Source organism: Geotrypetes seraphini, chromosome 4, assembly GCF_902459505.1.
Source record: "Geotrypetes seraphini chromosome 4, aGeoSer1.1, whole genome shotgun sequence".
In the NCBI taxonomy this organism is placed as follows: Eukaryota; Metazoa; Chordata; class Amphibia; order Gymnophiona; family Dermophiidae; genus Geotrypetes; species Geotrypetes seraphini.
This window is the reverse complement of record NC_047087.1, coordinates 174,166,737-174,187,209: the sequence shown is the minus strand read 5'-3', so window position 1 is coordinate 174,187,209 and position 20,473 is coordinate 174,166,737. Positions and strand designations below refer to the sequence as shown.

The window sequence follows — 20,473 nt, the reverse complement described above, 5'->3', positions numbered from 1 at the left end:
TCTCAGCATACTAGAGGTTTGTCATGCCCTTTATCATTTTTGTTGCTCTTCTCTGGACCCTCTCGAGTATCGCCATATCTTTCTTTAGGTACGACGACCAGTACTGGACGCAGTACTCCAGATGCGGTCGCACCATTGCCCTGTACAGCAGGAGGATAACTTCCTTGGTTCTGGTAGTGATACCTTTTTTGATAATGCCCAACATTCTGTTCGCCTTTTTTGAGGCCGCTGCGCATTGTACTGCCGGTTTCATTGTTTTATCCACCAAAACCCCCAAGTCCTTTTCTAGGTTGCCTTTTCCCAATGTCATCCCCCCCATCGTGTAGTTATACATCAGGTTCCCTTTCCCTATGTGCATAACTTTACATTTCTCCACATTGAAGCTCATCTGCCATTTATCTGTCCACTCACTCAGTTTGTTCAGGTCCCTTTGGAGTTCTTTATATTCCTCTACAGATCTAACCTTACCGGAGAGTTTTGTGTCATCCGCGAATTTTATAACTTCACACTTTGTCCCGGTTTCCAAGTCATTAATAAATATATTGAATAGCAGTGGTCCCAGCACTGACCCTTGTGGGACGCCACTTGTGACCCCTTTCCAGTCAGAATAGTGTCCCTTTACTCCTACCCTCTGTTTCCTGTTTGCCAGCCAGTTTCTGATCCATCTGTGTATGTCCCCTTCCACCCCGTGGTTCCACAGTTTCCTTAGAAGGCGCTCAAGAGGTACCTTGTCGAAGGCTTTCTGGAAGTCCAGGTATACCAATGGGGTCACCTTTGTCCAAATGTTCGCTTATCCCCTCGAAGAAGTGCAGCAGGTTTGTTTGGCAAGATCTTCCAGTACAGAAACCATGCTGGCTTGTTCTCATCAGCTTATTTTTTTCTATGTGCTCACTGATACTGTCCTTGATTAATGATTCGGCCATCTTCCCCGGAACTGAGGTTAAGCTGACCGGTCTATAATTCCCCGGGTCCCCTGATGATTGACATAAGCCACCGCCATGGCATTGTCTAAGAAAGAACCTGAATAGACTTACCCGTCAACAACATCTGGAACGCTAGCAATACTGGCCGGATGGCTCTGGTCTCCAGAACATTGAACGACCAAGAAGCCTCCTCTGGAGACCAGCTGCCCTGAGCTGAATGACCGAGTCGCCTCTGGATCCCTTCTTGAAGATAGGTGTAACATTCGCTATCCTCCAGTCTTTCGGTATTACCCCTGTTTTCAGGGATAGGTTGCAAATCTGCTGCAGTAACTCCGCTATTTCATCTCTAAGTTCTTTTAGTATTCTTGGGTGAATTCCGTCCGGGCTGAGGATTTGTCAGTTTTTAGCCTATCTATCTGTTTGGTCAGACTAAAGTGGACTCTTTGGTTGTGCAGGTGACTAAGTGTACCTCCCTTCCTAGTGAGAGTGATATAGTGTTCAAGGTCACGCATGACCGCCACGTGGATGTGGTTCTCAGGAGAATCTTTGAGGCGGCGGGTTTGAGAGTCAAAGCTGCCTCAGCAGCATCCTTTGTCATGTTGGTTTGCTTGTCCAAGCTGCATACTCTAGGGAGTGAGGCTGTGGATTCTCCTCCTTAGCTTCTTTTGGCTGGAGTAGATTATGTTGCTGGTGCTCTATATCTAATCTAATCTAATCTAATCTAATCTAATCTTCCATTTGTGAGTCGCACATAGCTATAGAGCCTCAAGGCGACAGATCAAAGAGGAAGGGAAAGTTGTAGGGGAAAGGGGCATGGAGAAGCAAGAGGAGGGACATAGAAATAGGGGGTGCTATACAAAAACTAAGACAGTTAATTTTCAAAGAGGTGATTCTTCAGGTTTTTTCTGAATGTGGTGTAGTTTGTCTCTTTCCTGATAGCTTCAGGTAGGTCATTTCAGGTTTTTACACCCAGATAAGTTAGCATAGAGTGGAAAATTTGCTTATAGTGAAGGTATTTTGTGGATGGCAGGTTCAGTTGGATTCTGTTAAGGATTCTTTTTGATGTTGACCAAACAGTAGAGAATAATTGGATGAGAGGGGCTGCTGAGTTTCATATAGAATCTGGTGTATGCGGGTCTTGAGTAAGGTGTTGGTGTATTCAGTTTCTGCTCACAGAATTCTCTGGATTAGACAGTGGACTGGTGATTCCACTGCTTCCCTTTAAAGGGCAATTGTTATTTGGGAAGGGCTTAGATGATCTCATGAATTCTATTGTGGCCCATTCGCCCTAAGACCCTGCCTGACAGCAGACCCAGAACTTCTAGAGGTTCGTGACACTCTAATTTTTATGGCTACAGGTGTTCCCACCCATATTCAAGCTCCACATCTCAGAGATTTTCCCAGGGCTACAGGCAGAGATTCTCAGGCTCCAAGTGTAACCAGCATTCCACCTCCCATTCTGTTCCCTCTGCCAAAAAGGTGCAATGATGCCAGGCCGAGGGTGGTCTCTTGGCTTATAGGGGTCAGACTCTCAGCATTCATGCAGACCTGGGTTCTGGAGATTATTCAGTCTGGCTACAACCTGGAATTTGCCTGGCCTCTGACAGATTGGTTTGTGGACTCTCAAAGTGCAAGCCACTGCATAAAGAGAGTTGGATATTCAGGTCATAGAAGCAGTGCCACTCAAAGACTCAGGTTGGACAGATACTCCATATATTTTATCGTGCCAAAAGCTCAGACGATTGGAGAGCAATCCTAGATCTTAAACACGTAAATGAAGCACTCAAGGTCTTGCACTCTTGCATGGAGCCAGTGCGGTCTATCATAGCAACGGTGGCCCCAGGAGAGTTCCTGGCCTCTTTGGATCTCACAGAGGCTTACTTGCATATTCCAATTTTTCTGGAGCAGCACAAATTCTTCAAGTTTCATGTTTTGGAAAATCATTACCAATTTTCAGCTCTACCCTGTGGCCTGGCAATGGCTCTTTGTACCTTCATCAAAGTGATGGTGGCTGTGGAAGCTCACTTAAGGTCCACCCGTACTTTGATGATTGACTGATCAGAGGCCCCTCATTCTCTGAGGATTGGTGATCTGGATCCTGGAAGATCTGGGTTGGATTGTGAATTACAGGAAAAGCAATTTGACTTCGATGAAGTCCCTGGACTACATGGGTGTGTTGTTTCATATGTCAGCAGGCTGTGTCTATCTTCCCGAGGAACACAGACAGAAGCTATGTTCTCAGTCCCATGCTGAGAGAGCTGCTTTGTCCAAGAGGCAAGAAATTGATCTCCAGGTCCTAGGGTTCATGGTGGCCATGAAAGATGTGATTCCTTGAGCGAGGGCACATATTTGTCCTCTCCAGCACGCATTGCTTTCACACTGGGCTCTACAGATGGAAGTGTTGCAAACACCTCTTCTTAGACTCTGGAAGCCCAGGCCAGCATGGCTTGATGGCCACTTCCGCAGACCCACTCCAGGGGCATGCTGATGCGGATTGCTTCCTGGGTGATTGTGACAACAGATGCCAGTCTTTGGAGTTGGGGTGCTCTTTGCAATTGTCATCCCATTCAGGGGTGTTGGACGCTCTCCCAAAGGAAATGGTTGATCAACTGAGGACCATTCATTTGGCTCTGGTGAAATTACAGAAGAATATGGAGGGCCATGTGGTCAGGGTCTTCTTCAACAATGCAAGAGTGATGGCATATGTCAATTGTCAGGGAGGTACAAAGAGTTTGTCCCTAGCTTTGGAAGCTCACCTGCTCTTTCACAGGGCAGAATATTACCTCCAGGCACTTTTGGTAGCGCATGTGGCGGGAGTCAACAATGTTCAAGCAGACTTCCTCAGCAGACAGATCTAAGATTCAGGTGAGTGGGTTCTGTTCTCCACAGTGTTCCAGGTCATAGTGCAATACTGGGGTCAGCCTCACTTCAACCTCATGGCAATGGCGAAGAACAAGAAGGTATATTCATTCTTCAGTCAAAGATCCGAGCCCATAAGTGAGAGTCTCGATCCTCTAGTCCAGCCTTGGCTGCAGGGAGTTCTATTGTAAGTTATTCTTCCTTGGCCCATGATAGGACAAGTCAGTCAATGGATTGTGGCCCATCAGGGAAGAGTCATTCTGGTGCCTCCAGACACAGCCTTCGGTTGCATGCCCATCCAAACCTTCTTGCTCAGGGTCCAGTCTGTATGGAGGATCCAGATCATTTTGCTCTTAAAACATGGCTATTGAGCATGAAGCATTAGAGTGCAAAGGATATTCTGATGTAGTCATTGCTACTCTTCTCAAATCTAAGAAGTCAACTACTGTATCTGCCTATGCTAAGGCGTAGAAGACTTTTCAGCAATGATGCAACCAGGAATGGATGGAACCATATTCCGCTCTTGTTTCAATGGGACTAGCCTTTCTCCAAGCAAGCCTCATGTCTAGATCATCCACTGGAAAAGATATTATCAAGGTAAGGACATAATCTCTTTTTTAAATATATGTTTGTAATGAGATATACTCACGAGAACTGACGGCAGCCATTCAGGGAGCGGCACGGGACCAGGCAGGAGCGCGAAAAGCTTGCACCTGCCTTGTGCGCCACTCTGCCACAAGAGATGAGGAGGCAGCCATCTAGCGAGGGAGGGGCAGGAGCGCTAGACTGCCAGAATTAAAAAAAGGTACCGGGGTGGGGGGTGTTATATTCGCTCCATAAGACATACATACATTTCCATCCACTTTTTTTTAGGGGGGGGGGGAATGCATCTTATGGAGTGAAAAATACGGTAATAGCTCATAAATGAAGTTGGCAACTTCCAAGATCTGTTTATCCTTTCCCAAGAAGTCAGTTAAAGAGAGGCAGGTGGAACTACAAATCCCAGCAAGGCAGGGATAGGTGAAATCTAAATCCAGGGCTGGAATGATTCCTGTTACCAGCCAAACTAGAATTGGTTTAAACCAGATTAGTAGGCTTCAGTATGTGGAATCAGCAAGGCCTAGAAGCACAGCTGCAGCAAGACCTTATCAAGCTGTAGCAGGCAGAGAAAAAGATGGAGCTCTCACCCAAAGAAGGCAGTAACAGGTTTTCAAAGCTACTGACAAGATGGAGGAAAGCAGACCTCTACGGCCAAGAGCAGGGAAATGGGAAGCTCTATTACTTCACCAGGAACAGGTTAGTAGTCTAAGACTGGGAGGCTTCTGGGGACTTTTTGCCTGCTGATGCAAATAAAGTAGAAATGGAGGACAATTTGAACTCCTGTGAAAGGGAGGAGGATTACACAGTACTGCCAAGCTATGAGGACATGGGAAAGGGCTAGAACATGGGTGGGCAACTCTCGTCCTCGAGGGCCGGAATCCAGTTGGGTTTTCAGGATTTCTCCAATGAATATGCATTGAAAGCAGTGCATGCAAATAGATCTCATGCATATTCATTGTGGAAATCCTGAAAACCTGACTGGATTCTGGCCCTCGAGGACAGAGCTGCCCACCGCTGGGCTAGAACCTGCTGAGAGTGAGTGGCTATTAAAAAAGCAATGTGTTTTGTTGTAATCTAAACTGGCAATGAAATGAAACAAAGACAAACAGTGAATGCTTTGTATAATAAAGCAGCTGGACGGAGGCCAGCCACATTGTAGGAACTAGGAACAGAGGCAAACTTATTTTTGGTGTTTCTTGGTGCTGTGACAGAATGCTTACCAAGTGAAGCCTGTGGGTAGAACAGGCATTGAAAGTGTAAGACACTGTGGAGGCACAACAGCCAGTTGGGGTCTGGGGAGGGGATCTGTACATGCTGATCTGTAGGATCCCATGCCTTGGGAGTTTGTACCAGAAGTCAAATCCCAAGGAGAATCTCCAGTGTCAGAGTTTTCAAAAACTCTTAACATTTTGCTGTTTGAACTGAAAGTTTTGGAATGTGTTTTCTAAGATGCCAGAACTGGTGTGAAATTAAAAGCTGGCATGGTTGTTCAGTCTGGCCAGAAGTTTTAGAGGAAGAATGCTCAGGGACCAAAAGCAATCATTTTGTGATGGTAAACAGATATTGCTATGTCCGATATGAACTAGAGTTGGAAGCCATTTTTGCCTGTGATTTTTTTGTTTGTTTGTTTGTTTTAACTAAGCCCTTATTGTTTGTGGTTTTGGAAGCTACCTATATGAGGACCTGAATAAAAGATAAGTTTGACTTATTTGAGTTTTGGACTATTTTTTGAACCTTATCCTTTTGGGTACCCCAAGCTACCAATTACCTCATCTATGGTTTGTGTGACCTGAGCCTGGTCTCAGGATGCATCCAGTCTAGTCACGCCCGGTCACAGGGGTCATAATTCCTTATGCAGATTACAGGGCATGCCTAGCCTTAAAAAGAAAAATCTATCTACAGTTTCTAGGGATTTAGTGAAACCTGCATATGCAACTACTTAATCACTAATATCTCTACAGGTGCAGAAGGAGGTTTGGACTTTGGAATCGTCAAAGTTTTGGATGAAGCAAAGCAGATTATGTCTCTAAAGAACAAGGGGAAATATGAGATTGGATTTAGGTGAGCAAGTTGTTTCTTCCTTTTCACCATTAGCACTATTTCTGATTTTCTTAATCCTTTAATTGAATCCAGTAATTACCTTCTGTCTTTTTTCTGCAGCTTTTTTCTGGATACTTCAGATTCAAGCATGCAAGATCTGAATTCCATCTTCTCCATCATTCCCCAGAAAGGTATACTGGCTGCCAATGAACGGGCAACTCAGATTCAAATCATATTTCGCTCGAAAAAAGAAATATTCATTTTAGAGAAGCCTATCCTGCGCTGCCAGGTGAGATTTCACATTAGTAGAAAAAGAGAGAAAGAGAATTTGATTGTGTAGTTTGATAATATAGGCAGGAATATAAAGTGATAACCATACAATTTATCATAGGCAGCGGAATGCTTTTTTGTTTGGGGGGGCCCTAAAAGCTCTTCCCTAGACCTCGCCCCAGACCTGCCCAAGTTGCTCCCTTACTAATTGTAAACACCATTTCTTCAATTCATTTTTCATATACATACAATATAATCTTAATATACAATGGTAACCACAAAATTAAACTACACAAAGTGCACTCTTCCTCCCTGCCTTCCCTACACCCTGCACCCAGCCTTTCCCTGTCAGGCTCTGCTCCCAGCCCCCTTCCCTCCCAACCCCTGTCGGGCCGTATATCTGCATTTTGCAGAGTTTGTAACTTCTTTAAAAGGGCCTGTGTCAATCCCAAATATACAATATTCCCATAATCTAGATATGAAGTATTGTAAATAGTGCATGTAATAATCAGTGGCCTAGCAAGGGAAGGAGGCACCCAGGGCTGTGGCACCCCTTCACGTCCTCTTCTCCGCTTCCACTAAGCATAGAAGATAAAATGGTTTCTGTGTTATGTCCCTTCCTAAAACCAGATTGTCTGGGATCTATCACATTGATCTTTCCAATAAAATCGGTTAGCTGTCTTAATATTACTTTTTCTGTTAGTTTTTTCTGGAAGACATAAGTTTGAGAAGACAAACAACAAAATCCAAATAGCACCAAAAGGTTCCACAAAGGAAATGAAGCAGCAAAGCAACAAACAAATTGTGAAACAGAAGATTGAAGGTTTGTAGTTTATAAGCGTCCAAATAACAATAATCTTGAAAACAATACGGGTTGGGTCATTTGTATTTTATACATTATTTGTTATCTGTGGGTCACTTGGGACTTATACTCTTTGTGAATTGTTTTTAAGATTATTATTATTATTTGGACACTTATTAAACTACAAACTGGTACCTCCGATCTTCTGTTCCATAATCTCTGTTGTTTTGCAGATATAAATTTGAAACATGCCTATAATTATGGACATTTGTGCCCTCTATCCCATGTCCTTTTAAAACTGGTCTTTCGCTCACATGTCCAGTGTTTGAATGTTACCCCTTTTTCCAGGCTATTAATCATCAAGAGTACTGCAATTGAAGTATGTCTTGCTTTTAAAATCCATACATGGGTGCGTAATCTCTTATCACTTTTTTTCCAAAATAAAGAACACAGTTGGAAATGATCGAGTTGTGAGATACATACTCTATTAAATAATACATTATGATGAATATTTAAATTGTTTTTTTTAATGGAAGCCTATTACTTAAATTAGTCATTTGTAAAAGGGAACTAAAGTCTGACTTCTGTAGTAATAAATTAATGGAAACGCTTTTAAAACGGAGAATAGTGATGTTTCTAGAATCCAGTGGATTACAGGACCTGAGGCAACATGGATTCACTAGAGGCAGGTCTTGTCAGACAGATCTGATCAATTTCTATGACTGGATGACTAGAGAATTGAATAGAGGGAGAGGACTAAATGTATTTAGAATTTTAGCAAAGCCTTTAACAGTGCTTCACACAGGCATCTAATAAATAAACTGAGTGGCCTTGGAATGGACCCCAAAGTGACAGACAGGGCCAGGAACTGGTTGAGTGGAAGACAGCTGAGGGTAGTGGTCAAATGGAGAGATCTCTGGGGAAAGATGTTACCAGTGGTGTATCTCAAGGTTCAGTTCTTGGGCCTGTTCTTTTTAATATTTTTGTAAGCGATATTGCTAAAGGGCTGACTGGTAACATTTGCCTATTTGCAGATGATTTCAAAATCTTCAATAGAGTAGACTCCTTTGATGGTGTGAATAACATAAGGAAGGACCTAGTGAGGCTTGAAGAATGGCCTGAAATTTGGCAGCTAAGAAAATGCAAGGTCATGAATTTGGGCTGCAGCAACCTGAGGGAACAGTACAGTTTAGGGGGTAAAGAACTTTTGTGCATGAAAGAGGAATGGGTTTTTGGGTATAATAGTATGTGATGATCTTTAGGTGGCCAAACAAGTTGAAAAGGCAACGGCATAAACTAGAAGAATGCTGGGGTGTATAGGGAGAAAAAGGAGTTATTGTTGCCCCTGTATAAGACTCCGTGAGACATCATTTAGAATATTGTGTACAATTCTGGAGACCACACATTCAAAAAGATATAAACTGGATGGAGTCGGTCTAGAGAGAGGCTACTAAAATGGTCAGTGGCCTTTATCATAAGGCATACAGGGACAGATCTCAAAATGTATGCTTTGGAGGAAAGGCAGGAGAGGAGAGATATGATAGACGTTTAAATACATATGAGGCATAAATGCGGATATGGTGAATCTCTTGTCATCTGAAAGGAAGCACTGGAATGAGAGGATATAGGATGAAGTTAAGTGATAGATTACTCCTGAGCCAAAGGAAATACTTTTTTTTTTTCAGAAAAGATAGTAGATGCGTGAAATAGTCTCCTGGTAGAAATTATGCAGACAGACTGTGTTTGAGTTCAAGGACACGAAGGAAAGGCACGTGGAATCTCTTAGGAAGAGGAAGAGATAGTAGGTAGGCAGACTTGATGGGCCATTTGTCCTTTATCCAATACGTAGAATAGGTTTTGCAACCTAATTCAATTTAATATCCATGTTTATATCCCGCTTAACCACATGGGAGGGGAGTATGTGGTGCAGTGGTTAAAGCTACAGCCTCAGCACCCTGGGGTTGTGGGTTCAAACCCACACTGCTCCTTGTGACCCTGGGCAAGTCACTTAATCCCTTCATTGCCCCAGGTACATTAGATAGATTGTGAGCCCACCGGGACAGACAGGGAAAAATGCTTGAGTACCTGAATAAATTCATGTAAACCATTCTGAGCTCTCTTGGGAGAACAGTATAGAAAATTAAATAAATAAATAAATTACCCCCACATAGGGCCAGATTCTCTAACTGGCGCTTAAAAAAGATAGGCGCCTAAAGTTAGGCTCCCATTGCATGCTAATCACATTTAAGCACAATTCTGTATTGGGTATCTAACTTAAAACTTAGGCGCCTGTAATAGGGGCCAGGGTTTTAAAGGCCTACATTAAAGATTCCTAATGTCTAAATGCACTAAAGTCAGTGATCGTCGTTAAACCTGTTTTCACAGCTTTAGCAACGATCGCTTTTACTGACCTGATTCACAGAACGGTCCACTGCATGTTTTCCCCCTCGATAACCCATTTTCCTATCTAGCCATGCAAATTAGCTAAAACCCCATGCAAAGTAGCCAAGCAATCGATGCACTAACATCTTTTGGCTATTAAAAAAAGAAAAAAAAAAGGAGAGGTTTTAACGATTGAAAAAAAACAACTGTTATACTAGACCTGTCAGTAACTATGTCTAAGTACAGTTTTATAAGGCAGTAAATATCTGTTATACTAAGGTTAATTACAAAAGTCAAAAATAAGAGACCTTAGATATAAATACAGTTTATCCCGTTTAGGACCTCAGCGGTGTTAACTGTGAAAGAGTTTCATTCACAGATTACAAGCACAGAAGTCTTCATCGGTCATAATTTTTTATATTTTTTCATATAAGTTTTGATTATAGTACTTCATTTAATAAATAAATTTTTGAAAAAAGTACTCATCTCTTTGTTAAAGAAGCATAGCAGGGGTTCTTCACCAACATAGGCTATGTTTCGCCCAGGGGGCTTTATCAAGGTATTTCCCCTGACAAAAGAAGAGAGAGTTACCATAAATATCTTCAGCCTTTATCATTCTATATTACAGAACTAACTCATACAGGCATAACTTAGAGCCTATATCAGTAGTCTAACACAGTTTATAAAAAAACGCTCAAAAATATTTTAAGCACATACCTTTATTATGCCGATTCCATGAATACTGCCGGAAAAGTTTGCAGCAGAAACATGGCGGCAGCGTTCTTTTATCAAAAGTGTCAACGTAATGACCTCATACAAAAGTACCCTATCAGAATCGAAAGCGAGCATGGAGACATTTAAACTAATGTCATCCATTCCACTTCAGTATTCAAACCATTCGGTTTAACTGTATTAAGTGAAAAAATCATCTTTTGTTCATAAAATTTAAACGTTCAGCATGTAAGTGTAGAAGCGCCGCTAGTCCAGCATTGGCAGGCTATGAGGCATAAAATTAGTGATTTAAAATGGAGAATAATTGATTGCATTGAGATAGGGTGGGAGGGTGGAAACCATGCTGAACGTTTAAATTTTATGGAACAAAAGATGATTTTTTCACTTAATACAGTTAAACCAAATGGTTTGAATGCTGAAGTGGAATGGATGACATTAGTTTAAATGTCTCCATGCTCGCTTTCGATTCTGATAGGGTACGTTTGTATGAGGTCATTACGTTGACACTTTTGATAAAAGAACGCCGCCGCCATGTTTCTGCTGCAAACTTTTCCGGCAGTATTCATGGAATCGGCATAATAAAGGTATGTGCTTAAAATATTTTCGAGCGTTTTTTTTATAAACTGTGTTAGACTACTGATATAGGCTCTAAGTTATGCCTGTATGAGTTAGTTCTGTAATATAGAATGATAAAGGCTGAAGTTATTTATGGTAACTCTCTCTTCTTTTGTCAGGGGAAATACCTTGATAAAACCCCCTGGGCGAAACATAGCCTATGTTGGTGAAGAACTCCTGCTATGCTTCTTTAACAAAGAGATGAGTACTTTTTTCAAAAATTTATTTATTAAATGAAGTAACTATGTCTGCCAGGTCTGCCTGGTTATTTTTTTTTTTCAATGGCACAGATATTTTGCATGTGTTACACATACAAAATATCTGTCCCATTTATAAATAAAAAATAATCAGGCAGACCTGTCGGTTTTTCCAATCGATAACCTCCCCCCCCCCCCTTTTTTTTTTTTTTTTTTGAATAGCCAAAAGATGTTAGGGGGAAGCGACGTCACCGACTTGAATGGGTGGTTGAGAGTGCTGCTCTGCATACCTCCCTATTAAATCATCACAGGTCAATCGGGGCAAAACTGGGCTCAACAGACAGGGATCAGTTGTTTTTTTGACTGGTGATAACAGATGTTTACTCGCAGCACAAAACACTACAAGAGTTTGCTTTCTCTGCAGACAGGAGTGCTCCAAAATGGCAGCACGAGAGGATGCAGCTTTGGGGCCAGATGTAGGCAGGAACGCCAACCTCGCTTCATTGCCCCCACTGGACCCGATGGAAGAGGTCCAAGCAATGTTGCTCAAGATCCACGCAGATATTAAAACAGTCCTGGAAGAGCTCGCCACCCTGACGGTAGACTTCCAAGGTGAAATATTGGAGCGGGTGAGCGATGGGTCAGCGGGTGAGCGATGCAGAAGAGCATCTTGAAGAGCGGCATGAACATATGAAGCTGATTGACTCCCGTTCCAAGGACCTGATGACGCATCAGTTATGTCCTTGACAAACTGGAAAATTTAGAAAATAGAAGCTGCAGGTCTAACCTATGGATCCGTGGGGTCCCAGAACATGCAGACTATACAAATTGTGCACGGGTAGTACAAGCAATAGCAAGTCAACTACTGTCAGATGCCTCAACACCTGTTCCCCTGGAGGAGGTACGATTTGAACGAGCTCATCAGGTCATGTTGGCCCAACGAGGCAATAAACCATGTGACATTATAGCTTGCTTTTTTGTCTTATCCTGATTTATCCTCTGTGATTGTTGTGATATCCAGGTCAAAATATTCATAAAAACAACATTCATCAAGATCTTAACTGAGTACACAGTCTCTCAAATATAGATTAAAAAGAATAGGAGAGAGAAGAGAAACAAAGTTGCAGTAGAAATGTCTATGAACAAGTGGTCCTACAAATATTAGCACTTTGATGGCATTATACTGAAAGGTTTGTGGAACTCTGGTACAAGCTCCACCAGAGAGAACTTTTGAGTTTTGTGGCATCAAAACACATACAAGGTTTCTGGTGTCACTGGGAGACACGTGGAGGGGCATAATAAAAAAAAAGGTCTAAGTCCCCTTTTGGCCTAAGGCCTTAAACGTTGAAAGTAGAAGCAGGGAAAATGTCCATTATCAAAAAAAACGTCCAAAAGGAGTTATTTTTTTTTTTAAATAATGGCCTGCCTCTACATTCAGCTGTTTAAACGCCCAGACCACCACTATGTCTAAACTTATACCATATAATCAACCTAAAAAAGGCCTAAGCCCCAAACGTCCAAAACAAGGGCTTTTAGGCGAAGGAGGACCTTGTTCTTTTTTGTTTTAGCTTTTTTTCCTTTGTAGAGCGGACCGGGAGGCAGAGGGGAGGAAGGAATCCGGCAAGCAGAGGCAGAGGGGTGGCGGCGAGAGGAAGCTCCACCCACCCCAGCGCGTCAGAGGTCATCTCAGTGCCCGGGCTCCCCCTTAAAAGGAAGGGAGCTGGGGCACGAGGCAGAACTCTGCGGCGTGCTTGTTCTTTTTTGTTTTAGCTTTTTTTCCTTTGTAGAGCGGATCGGGAGGCAGAGGGGAGGAAGGAATCCGGCAAGCAGAGGCAGAGGGGTAGCGGCGAGAGGAAGCTCCGCCCACCCCAGCGCGTCAGAGGTCGTCTCAGCGCCCGGGCTCCCCCTTAAAAGGAAGGGAGCCGGGGCACGAGGCAGAACTCTGTGGCGTGCTTGTTCTTTTTTGTTTTAGCTTTTTTTCCTTTGTAGAGCGGACCGGGAGGCAGAGGGGAGGAAGGAATCTGGCACGCAGAGGCAGAGGGGTAGCGGCGAGAGGAAGCTCCGCCCACCCCAGTGCGTCAGAGGTCGTCTCAGCGCCCGGGCTCCCCCTTAAAAGGAAGGGAGCCGGGGCACGAGGCAGAACTCTGTGGCGTGCTTGTGCTTTTTTTCCTTTGTAGAGCGGACCGGGAGGCAGAGGAGAGGAAGGAATCCGGCAAGCAGAGGCAGAGGGGTAGTGGTGAGAGGAAGCTCCGCCCACCCCAGCGCGTCAGAGGTCGTCTCAGCGCCCGGGCTCCCCCTTAAAAGGAAGGGAGCCAACGGCGCGCAGCCATTCGGTGTGTGGCGAAGGCGAGCGTCAAAGGCGCTCGTTTTAGCGAGAGCGCCTTTGCGAAGGAGCCTTGGAAGGAGCCAGGCAGCCCTGCAGCAAATCCTAAACTTCTAACTCAAAAAAAAAAAAAAGGTACTTTTCTTCTGTTCTCATTCTTCTCTTCTCTCTCTATTCTTTCAGCTAGCTGCACGCCGAGCACCACTCCTACACACCAAGGGACTTCAGGTACGAGAAAGGAGAAATGGAGGCTACAGGAACCCAACGAAGCTTTCCAGTATACTGCACTGGGTGTCATATGTATGACTACCTCCTCTCCGGGAGGCAGGCGTACATATGCGGTCGATGTCAGGAACTGGATAGCCTGAAGAAGGAGGTTGGGAGCCTGAAGAAGGAGGTCGGGAGACTGGAGGTGAAGGTCCAGGAGCTGGAGGGACTCCTCACCGTAGAGGAATCATGCTGGGCAACTGAAGATACCACCAGAGAGTGCCACATGAGTGAGCAGGTTAGAGAGCTCGAGAGATTCATTGAGGAGGCCTGTAGGATGGTGGAGGCACAGGATCACCAACAAGTCGGAGGGGAACCAACAGTTGGAAGACGGAATCCACCAGATGCCAGGGGACAGGAACCAATATATGGAGGACAGATTCTACCAGATTCCAGAAGGGAAGGACAGATTCTACCAGATTCCAGGAGGGAAGGATGGATTCCAACAGGACCTTGCGGAGGAACTGAGCAGACAGAGGAGGCGGAGTCCCATCAGAATCCGGAAGAAGGATTGGCGGATCGAGTCACTGATATAGACCTGAGACCCAGGAGGAAACTGAGAAAGGGGAAATCCGCAATCGTAGTGGGAGACTCAATCCTGAGAGAGGTGGACAGTCACATAGCAGGAGGCAGAGATGACCGACTAGTGACATGTCTCCCAGGGGCGAGAACTAAGGACATCACAGACAGAATCGAGAGAATCCTGGAAGGAGCTGAGACGGAGGAAACAGCAGTGATAATCCACGTTGGAACCAACGACGTCAGCAGAAGGAACTACAACAAGACAACACTGACCGAGCAGTTCAAGATACTGGGGAGGAAATTGAAGCTGAGGACAAGGAAGATAGCCTTCTCAGAGATCCTGCCAGTACCGAGGGCAGATGCAAGGAGGCAGACCGAGCTGCAAGCAATTAACGGTTGGCTGAGGAGGTGGTGCGAAGAGGAAGGTTTTCACTTTGTATGGAACTGGACAACTTTCATGGGAAAGAACAAGCTCTACAGGAGGGACGGACTGCACCTGAGCACTGATGGGACGAGGAGGCTGGCACACAACATCCAGAACAACATAGACATGGCTTTAAACTGAGGAAAAGGGGAAACCGATAGTCGATCTGACATCGACACACCGGATTAGAGTATCAAACAAGGATACTGGACCAGGAAAAGGCGATAGAGGGATCGAGACTGAGTTTTGACAAAAAATCCAAGGACGCAAAGCAGGGGCCCAGGGATCTAACAAAACCAAAGAGAAAGAAATGGAGGAAACAGCCGGAAGGACATCCAAAAATGGGGAAGCAGGCTGAGGACGAGATAGACACACCACAGGAGGGAGATGAGGACGAAATAGACACACCACAGGAGGAGGATAAACAAAGCGAGACCCGGGGACTGGCAGCCCATGAGGGGGTAGGCAGGAACACCAAACCACGAGGAAAACCAACAAGGAAGGTAAACAACCGGGACTTAAATTGCCTATACACTAATGCTAGGAGCCTAAGAGCCAAAATGGGGGAGCTAGAAGTCATAGCCAGAAAGAAGGACATAGACATAATTGGAGTCACTGAAACATGGTGGTCCGAGGACAACAAATGGGATGTGGTCATACCAGGGTACAAACTTTACAGGAGAGACAGGACATACAAGAAGGGTGGAGGAATAGCGCTATACATAAAGGACTCCATTCCTTTAACCAGGATGGAAACAGCAATAGGGGCGGACAACTTGGAATCACTATGGGTTAAGCTACTAGGAGGAAATGGAGCAGACATAAAATTGGGACTGTACTTTCGCCCACCAGGACAACCGGAAGCAAACGACCAGGACTTGGAGGCTGAATTAAGGCAGGTATGCAAAAGCGGAAGTGTGGTGGTGATGGGGGACTTCAACTACCCTGGCATAGACTGGAGTATTGAACACTCAAAGTCCACAAGGGAAACAAAATTCCTGGAGGCTATAAGGGACTGCTTCATGGAACAGCTAGTCATGGAACCAACAAGAGGAGAAGCCACTCTTGACCTAATCCTCAACGGGCTAAGGGGACCCGCAAAAGAGTCTAGCGCCACTAGGAAACAGCGATCACAACATGATCCAGTGCAAGCTAGAAATAGGAACACCAAAAGTGAAGAAAACCACAACAACAGCACTCAATTACAGAAAAGGGAACTACGAGTCCATGAGGAAAATGGTGGGAAAGAAACTCAGCAGCAGCTCAAGGAAGATGGAGACCGTAGAAAAAGCCTGGTTCCTGCTCAAGGGCACGGTGCACGAAGCACAGAACCTGTACGTCCCCAGATTTAGGAAGGTGCAAGAAGAATCGAACAAAAAACCCAGTGTGGATAACAAATGCAGTAAGAGAGGCGATAAGTGACAAGAAAGCATCGTTCAGAAAATGGAAAAAGGACCAAACCAAGGACAACCAAGATAAACACAAAAGGCACCAAAAGGAATGTCACCGAGTGGTAAGGAAAGCAAAAAGAGAATATGAGGAGAGACTGGCAGAGAAAGCAGGAAACTTCAAACCATTCTTCAAGTATGTGAAGGGGAGACAACCGGCCAGGGAGGTAGTGGAACCCTTGGATGATGGAGACAGGAAGGGAGTGGTAAAGGAGGAAACAGAGATAGCTGACAGGTTAAACAAGTTCTTCTCGTCAGTCTTCACAAGAGAGGACACATCCAATATTCTAGAACCCGAGGAGATCTTACATGGAGACTGGGATGGGAAACTGGTCAAACTAGAGGTAAGCTGGGAGGAAGTCCTCTGTCAGATAGACAGACTAAAGAGCGACAAATCACCAGGTCTGGACGGCATCCACCCAAGGGTACTAAAAGAGTTGAGAAACGAAATAGCAGAAACTTTTCGCCAAATATGTAACCTTTCCTTAGAAACAGGGGAGATCCCAGAGGACTGGAAAATAGCAAATGTCACGCCCATCTTCAAGAAGGGATCAAGGGGTGACCCGGGAAACTACAGGTTTGACCTCGGTTCCAGGAAGCACTGATTAAAGACACCATCTGCGACCACATAGAAAACAATGGGCAGCTGAAGGCAAGCCAGCACGGCTTCTGCAAGGGAAGGTCATGCCTCACGAACTTGCTGTACTTCTTTGAGGGAATAAACAGCCAGATGGATAAAGGGGAATCCATTGACATCATTTACCTTGACTTCCAAAAAGCCTTCGACAAGGTACCCCACGAACAGCTGCTTAAGAAGCTGTGGAACCACGGGGTGCAAGGGGATATCCACCGATGGATCAAACACTGGCTGGCAGGCAGGAAACAAAGGGTTGGAGTAAAGGGCCATTACTTAGAATGGCAATGGGTCACGAGTGGAGTCCCACAGGGGTCGGTGCTGGGACCGCTCCTGTTCAATATATTTATTAACGACTTGGAGACAGGGACGAACTGTGAGGTTATTAAATTTGCGGACGACACCAAACTCTACAGCAAGGTTAGAACCAAGGAAGACTGTGAAGACCTGCAAAGGGACTTAACGAGATTGGAAGACTGGGCAAGAAAATGGCAAATGAGTTTTAACACTGAGAAATGCAAAGTCATGCATGTAGAGAAAAAGAACCCGATGTTCAACTATAAAATGGGGGGATCATTGCTGGGAGTGAGCAAACTTGAAAGAGACCTGGGGGTGATGGTGGACACAACATTGAAAGCATCAGCACAATGTGCAACAGCCTCAAAGAAAGTGAACAGAATGTTGGGTATCATCAAAAAGGGTATCATTTTGCCGCTGTATCGGGCGATGGTGCGCCCACATCTGGAGTACTGTGTCCAGTACTGGTCGCCGTACCTCAAAAAGGACATGGCGGTACTTGAGGGAGTCCAGAGAAGAGCGACAAAGCTGATAAAAGGTATGGAAAACTTCTCATACGCTGACAGATTGGAAATCTGGGGCTATTCTCCCTGGAAAAGCGGAGACTTAGAGGAGACATGATAGAAACTTTCAAAATCATGAAGGGCATAGAGAAGGTAGACAGGGACAAATTCTTCAGGCTATGGGGAGCCACAAGTACAAGGGGGCACTCAGAGAAATTGAAAAAGGACAGGTTTAGAACAAATGCTAGGAAGTTCTTTTTCACTCAGAGGGTGGTGGACACATGGAACGCGCTCCCGGAGGCTGTGATAGGCCAGAGCACGCTACCGGGGTTCAAGGAGGGTCTAGATAGGTTCCTAAAAGAAAAGGTGATTGAGGGTTACAGATAGAAGTATAGGTAGGTTATAGGAATAGTCAGAAACCACTTCACAGGTCATGGACCTGATGGGCCACCGCGGGAGCGGACCGCTGGGCACGATGGACCTCTGGTCTGACCCAGTGGAGGCAACTTCTTATGTTCTTATGAGGAGCCAGTCCTTTGCCTAAAAGCTGGATTCTGTAACCGGTGTCTGTCAAACAACACTGGTTACAGAATCCACCCCCCCTAAAATGATCCGGGCAAGAGGGAGCCCAAGCCCTCCTGCCCTGTTGAACCGCGACCTCCCCCCGACGACATTGGGGCAGGAGGGAGCCCAAGCCCTCCTCCCCCGCAGCACCCCCAAACCCCCGATTACGTTCGGGGCAGGAGGGAGCCCAAGCCCTCTTGTCCCAAGGCACCTTGACTCCCCGATTAGGTTAGGAGCAGGAGGGAACCCAAGCCCACCCGCTCCACGGCACCCCCCACACAACTGGCCCCCCGAACCTCCGATCAACCCCCCACCCCCAATCCCACCCCCCGTACCTTGCAATCGTTGGACGGACGGACGGACAGGTGCCAAGCCCGCCCATCCGGCAGGCCAGCCAATCCAGGAATGGGGCCGGATTGGCCCATGCGGCTCAAACCCCGCCACAGGTGGGGCCTGAGGTGCCTGGGCCAACCAGAATAGGCCCAGGAGCCTTAGGCTCCTCCTGTGGGCAGGGCTTTAGGCACATGGACCCAGCCCGGCCCATGTGCCTAAGGCCCTGCCCACAGAAGGAGCCTAAGGCTCCTGGGCCTATTCTGGTTGGCCCAGGCACCTCAGGCCCCACCTGTGGGCGGGGTTTGAGCCGCCTGAGCCAATCTGGCTACATTCCTGGATTGGCTGGCCTGCCGGACGGGCGGGCTTGGCACCCGTCCGTCCGGCCAACGATTGCAAGGTATGGGGGGTGGGATTGGGGGTGGGGTGGTCACGGGTCGGCGGGGGGGCCAATCGGAGCTTTAGGGGGATGGTCGTGGGGGGTGCATCAAGAGCAGGAGGGCCTGAGATCCCTCCTGCCCGTATTTTAGTGGGGGGTGGGGGTTAGAAGGTGTCCCCGGGCCAGGAGGGCTTGGGCTCCCTCCTGGCCCCATCGGACTCGATGAGGGGGGGGGGGGGTTGAGGATCGTGGGGCAAGAGGGCTTGGGCTCCCTCTTGCCCTGAATGTAATCAGGGGTTCGGGGGGTGCTGCGGGGCAGGAGGGCTTAGGCTCCCTCCTGCCCTGATCGGTGGGGAGGGGGGTGGATCGCGGCAGGGGAGATGAGCCATCTCTCCTGCCGGGATCATTGCTGTAGGGAGTAGGCAGGTTGCTGGGGCCGCTGAGCTGATCGCAGCAGCAACGATCAGCTCAGCGATCCCTTTTCGGCACTTATACCTATTTTGACTTGTTCTAAGTCAAAACGTATAAGTGCCGTCTAGGCAACCTATCAAAATCTTTGTTTATATGTGTTGTACGCCTAGGTGTAGGTCGGCCCACCTCCCGCCCGCCCTTTCCCCTCCTTTAAAAACGCCTCTCTTCTCTCTGTGCATTTAGAGGCAGGGGAAAGGCCTAAGCTGGTTTTAGATATGTCTAAAACCAGCTTTGATTATGGGTACTTGGACGATCAGGCTTTTTGATCATCCAAGTACCCATTTAGGCCACTTTTTATTTATTTGTATTTTTTCACAAAATTGTTTAACAACAATCTAAAGAAATTAACACTTGAAAAAGGAAACAGACAATAAATTGTAAAATAATTCCACATATGTGACTAATCAGAGTCCACAAAATGAAGAGAGGGAGTCCATCACCTCCAAGGGAAGTTGGATCTAAAAGAAAGACTCATAATAATTCACATTACAGAGTGCGGTTGGATTTAACCATCTGCCTGGGTGAAGGATTCCATGGGAGAATCTGGAGCTCTAGAGGCCGTCTTACACTCTAGAAAAAAATTTAATTGATCAGGATCATAAAATATATATCTAACATTCTGATAGGTAAGACAGCATTTACAGGGGAAACGTAACTGAAAAGTTGCTCCCATACTCAAGGTTAACTGACGATAGGCCAGGAATTTCTTCTGTCTGGCTTGCATCCATTTTGATACATCAGGAAATATTGAGACTTTGGAGCCGTGTAATTCCACATTCTCAGTCCTATAGAATAGACGGAGAACTGCCTCTTTATCCTGAAGAAAAACGAAGGTTACCAATAGAGTTGCTCTAACAATTATTTCTTCTTGAATTGATGTTTCCAGCATAC

General features: G+C 45.7%; 1 protein-coding gene across 6 annotated transcripts in view; it reads left to right on the top strand.

Moving 5' to 3' along the window:
• HYDIN (HYDIN axonemal central pair apparatus protein) overlaps positions 1 to 20,473 on the top strand; it is a 1,718,235-nt gene that overhangs the window by 1,271,194 nt on the left and 426,568 nt on the right. For all 6 annotated transcript variants that reach the window (XM_033943280.1, XM_033943278.1, XM_033943277.1 and 3 more), the window contains 2 exons: positions 6,344 to 6,443; positions 6,543 to 6,711. In XM_033943280.1, coding sequence (XP_033799171.1) covers positions 6,344 to 6,443; positions 6,543 to 6,711 — 269 coding nt within the window. The remainder of the gene's footprint in view (positions 1 to 6,343; positions 6,444 to 6,542; positions 6,712 to 20,473) is intronic.